Source organism: Rutidosis leptorrhynchoides, chromosome 5, assembly GCF_046630445.1.
Source record: "Rutidosis leptorrhynchoides isolate AG116_Rl617_1_P2 chromosome 5, CSIRO_AGI_Rlap_v1, whole genome shotgun sequence".
NCBI classification, from domain to species: Eukaryota; Viridiplantae; Streptophyta; class Magnoliopsida; order Asterales; family Asteraceae; genus Rutidosis; species Rutidosis leptorrhynchoides.
In genome coordinates this window covers 288,814,038-288,818,020 of record NC_092337.1, presented here as the reverse complement: position 1 = coordinate 288,818,020, position 3,983 = coordinate 288,814,038, and the positions used below count along the sequence as shown (strand labels likewise).

The 3,983-nt window shown below is 32.2% G+C and overlaps 1 protein-coding gene across 1 annotated transcript; it reads right to left on the bottom strand.

Moving 5' to 3' along the window:
* Positions 1-396: 396 nt before the first annotated feature.
* On the bottom strand, positions 397-3,379 carry LOC139850484 (protein SCO1 homolog 2, mitochondrial-like). The gene is made up of 6 exons (XM_071840057.1): positions 3,053-3,379; positions 2,553-2,679; positions 2,353-2,431; positions 1,703-2,002; positions 1,177-1,309; positions 397-711 (listed from the first exon to the last, which is right to left on the bottom strand). The coding sequence occupies exons 1-6, from the start codon at positions 3,121-3,123 to the stop codon at positions 603-605; spliced, it is 819 nt and encodes a 272-aa protein (XP_071696158.1). The 5' UTR covers positions 3,124-3,379; the 3' UTR covers positions 397-602.
* Between the last annotated feature and the right edge of the window lie 604 nt (positions 3,380-3,983).

The window sequence follows — 3,983 nt, the reverse complement described above, 5'->3', positions numbered from 1 at the left end:
GAGAGGTTGTTCCAGAATCTAAGTTTCTTTTCATGAGAGTGTTGGCCATAGACATTGACCAACGCTATTTCGAATCATATCCAAACTACCTTTGATTGCTAAGTAAATTTTGCTTTTGATGGACCAAGTCTTTGAAGTTTTGTACGCGACAGTTCGTTTGAAGCTCATGACCATCAAGTTCAGAGAAACGACTCAATAAGGATTTTGAAGAATAATTGGAATAAGTAGTTTATTGTTGTTGTGGGCTTCGGCCATGGCTGGTAGTCTTTTCTGGTTTGTTTTGGGACCTCGAGACTCAGTTGAGGTGTATTATATCATTCTTTTATTATTTTTATTAAAAGTGCAACTATTTTTTATCTATCAAAATAGTAACGGGAAACATATGCATTTGCCTAGTTATCTTGCTCGGAGTTTACTAACCTAAAAAAGATCAAATTTCTTAACAAAATAATGCCACCGATTCCTTCTACCAAACTAAATTCTCAACTTTTTTACAAAAAAAATCCCACTTGAAACTAATTAGCTCTGGCTCCAAAAAACGATGAAACTTCAATCTAGTATCAAGCACAATTATGTAATGATGTGATTATGCATAGAGCCATTTACACTTTTGTTTTGTTCAATTCTTTGCGGATCTCTTCAGATAGTTGCTCTGCGTTATACTCAACCCCAAATGTTCTTACAATTTGTGAATTTGGATTTATCAGATACCTGTCGAATCATTTCATATACACATAAAAAGATACATGTTAGAATCATTATGACCTTTTGAGTTTACTTCAAATGACACCTTAAGCCAATTTAAGTATAAATGGGTCAGTTTTGGGTTATGTCATATATATCAAATGGGTCAACTTAATTATGTGGAGTTAAACAAAGTAGCAGGTTGAAGTGTTCGAAAGTTGCGTAAAGTGTGATTTTCATGCATATATCCACCAAAACTATTCTAATAAAAAAGTAAGCTTATCAGTATCATCACAATAATATAGTTCTCATAATCATCTTTAATGCCATATCAGTATAAAAATGATGAGAAAAAGGGTCAACTCAACCCGCACTAAAAGTCTAACTATTAGTTTTTACGTAGAAATATTAATTTCATCTATTTTTTTATTAAAAACAGCAGCTGATAAGAAATTGATGAAGTTATAATTAAAATTGGAAATGTTAGCTTACATGTTGTGTGAAGATTCGACGAGATAATCATCCCCATCTTCTTCAACCTTTTTAAAGAACACTCTGTATGCATGTGCCATTTCTTTAATAGAACCTACAGGCCCAGTTAGGCCCATTATCCTCTCATCAAATTCTGTACTCCATGATCAAACATACAAAATTATAAATAGAGGTGACAAATTTCGAACCTTATAAATGATTCAAATTCAGTTATGTTTGTGCTGCAAGATATATAGTTATATAAGAAAAAGGTCCAATGGGTTGACAGTTACTAATAATGTGTTTTTTAAGCAAATATCAGATCAGATTAAGATTGTTATGATACAGTATTGTGGATCATATATAACACATTGATCATTTCTTAAAAAAATAAAAAAATTTGGAAAAAGATGCTTTCGGGTTGGGTCAACCCAAACCAACCTGACCATTTCAGCCAATAGTCAATACCAAATGTTACCAGCTTTACCCCAACCTTTAAAGCGCGTTACCCAACCAACGACGTCTACAACATATAATATTAACTGACCTTTGAGATAGGCACGAAGGTGAGATGGAGTGTCACGCTGCGGATCGAGTGTAACAAAAACGGGTCGAATCTTCATACTCTGCTTTGAGTCAGGGGAAGTTAATGTAGTCACAGCCTTGGCAAGTTTCGCAAGTTCTGCTGGCCCCACATCAGGGGACGAAGTGTAACCAAAGTGTAAAAGTATCCAGTCTCCGCTAAGGTCCTCTTCTGTAACTAATCGACCATTTGTATCAATCAATCTGAACGGCCCACCAATTACTGGACCGTTTCGTGAACCACATCCATCATTTGTACATTGTCCTGATAGAGAGTCAATTGTTGATCGTTAAGCAATTTAACCCCCAAAAGAAAAAGGTACTACCAAATTGAAATTGGGCATTAACATAGTAGTACTAAAAACAACTCAAATTAATTACCCAAACACCTATTCTGTGACCTCTTAAGAATCTAAGATATTCATTCCTTTAACAAATAAAGTTTGACTTAACTTGACCCTAAGTCATTATTTATAACTAATATACATCTTATATCTTAATAATAAACATTGATTAATCAGTGGCATACAATTATCAACATTAACTAATGTAATAAGTAATCATTCCAATCTATTATTATTTAATCATGAATGAAAGGCATCAAAAGGATCTAACCTTTTCTAATAGCTCTTTTTTCATCATTCAAATGAAGATAAAGAAGTCCACTCCCAATTCCACCTAAAACAGTAGTTGTCTGCATTAACAAAAAGTTTAACAATAAAAACCATATCTAGTCCCAAAATAGCAACAATAAATAAAAAAACATATACATAAAAAAATGTAAATGTATATCGAAAACTTCAATAACTTCGTACAATGAGATAAGATTTCCATTTTGAGGATGCAGGCCGAGTCTGCGAACGATGCCCGGTCTGTTCCAATAACGGTTTCGGCGATTTCAAGTAGCTTGAAGAATGAAACCTCATCTTCTGTGTGACAAACCTAACCAGTAATCAAACAAATTCTATCTTTAAATTCTCATTTACAAAAATAATTAAAAAGTTTTAAAGAGTAACAATTATCATCCTACCATTTCAACCAAGTAATCATTCGCAGTCAATAGCAAATAAATCTGCTATTTATTCTAACAATTTCAATATTCCATAAAACTAGGTCACATTATAAATCAACGATGCAATGCAATAAATGGTTAATTAGATGTCACAACAAAACAAATACTCAAATAATGACCTATAAGTGCAGTAATTAACTGATAAAAGATATGAAAAAAAAAAAATTAATTGAGGATTCTGCTACACAATATATAAATAAAACAATAAAATAAAAAATAATAAAGAAAGGTACTAACTACTACCTTTTTGGGGGAAAAGGAGCAGCTATGGACTTCTTTCCGATTGAGAACAAAAGAAACCTAAAGAGAGACATATTAATCGAAACGCGTAGCAAATAGTTATTACATGAAATGGGGGTGAAAGATTGAGAGGATTTTATTCAAAAGCTTGAAGAATTTGTAAAATTAAATTTCAATTTTCTTGTTAAGAAAAGGAGAAGAAACTTGTTCTGGGTGTTTGCAAGTTTTATTGGGGGTCAGGCGAAGGTGCTGGTATTTAGGAAGCCGGTTTTAAAAGGGTGATTTTAATTTTAATTTAATTTTGGTTTTCTTGTTACTCAAGAAATCATACATTCCTTATTTGATTTTCTCATGAATTTATTTATTGTATTACAGATTGTTTGTGCTCAATAGGGTTTAGCTGATTGATTGAATAAATCGATTATTTCTTTTTAGGAAAAAAATAGACCGTTCGTCACCCATCTATGTTTTTTTTTAAACATGTTTGGTCACCCAACTATGCAAGTATTTCGTTATTGATCCCTTAACCTAACGACGGTTAAATTATTTCAAATTTAATCACATGCCTTACATGTGAAGGTATTTTCGTCCTTTATCTCCTCGAGTGTTTCTTAGCACCTTTCTTTTCCCTCACATGGAAGTATATGATTAAATCTAACGAAAAATTTTAATGGTCGATAGACTGAGGGAACAACCACGAAACATTTGAATATTTTGGTGACCAATCGTATAAAAATAAACGTAAATGACTATCGTATAATTTTTTGACAAATATGAATAACCAACTGCGTAATCTTTTTATTCAATTTATTTAACGATTGGTATTTGTATTTTTTGTGATCTTTCTATTTTTTCCTCTGTTGAGTGCTCTTGAGTTCAATTAATAATATGAAATAAACCTAGAGTATTGTGAAATATCCATATGCAGGAATAG

Excerpts from the sequence above, each read along its gene's own strand:
- LOC139850484 (XM_071840057.1), bottom strand. The coding sequence starts at position 3,123 with ATGTCTCTCTTTAGGTTTCTTTTGTTCTCAATCGGAAAGAAGTCCATA. Across the intron at positions 2,432-2,552 it reads AATGGAAATCTTATCTCATT|ACAACTACTGTTTTAGGTGG; the intron begins GTACGAAGTTAT and ends TTGTTAATGCAG. Across the intron at positions 712-1,176 it reads GTCGAATCTTCACACAACAT|GTATCTGATAAATCCAAATT; the intron begins GTAAGCTAACAT and ends ATGATTCGACAG.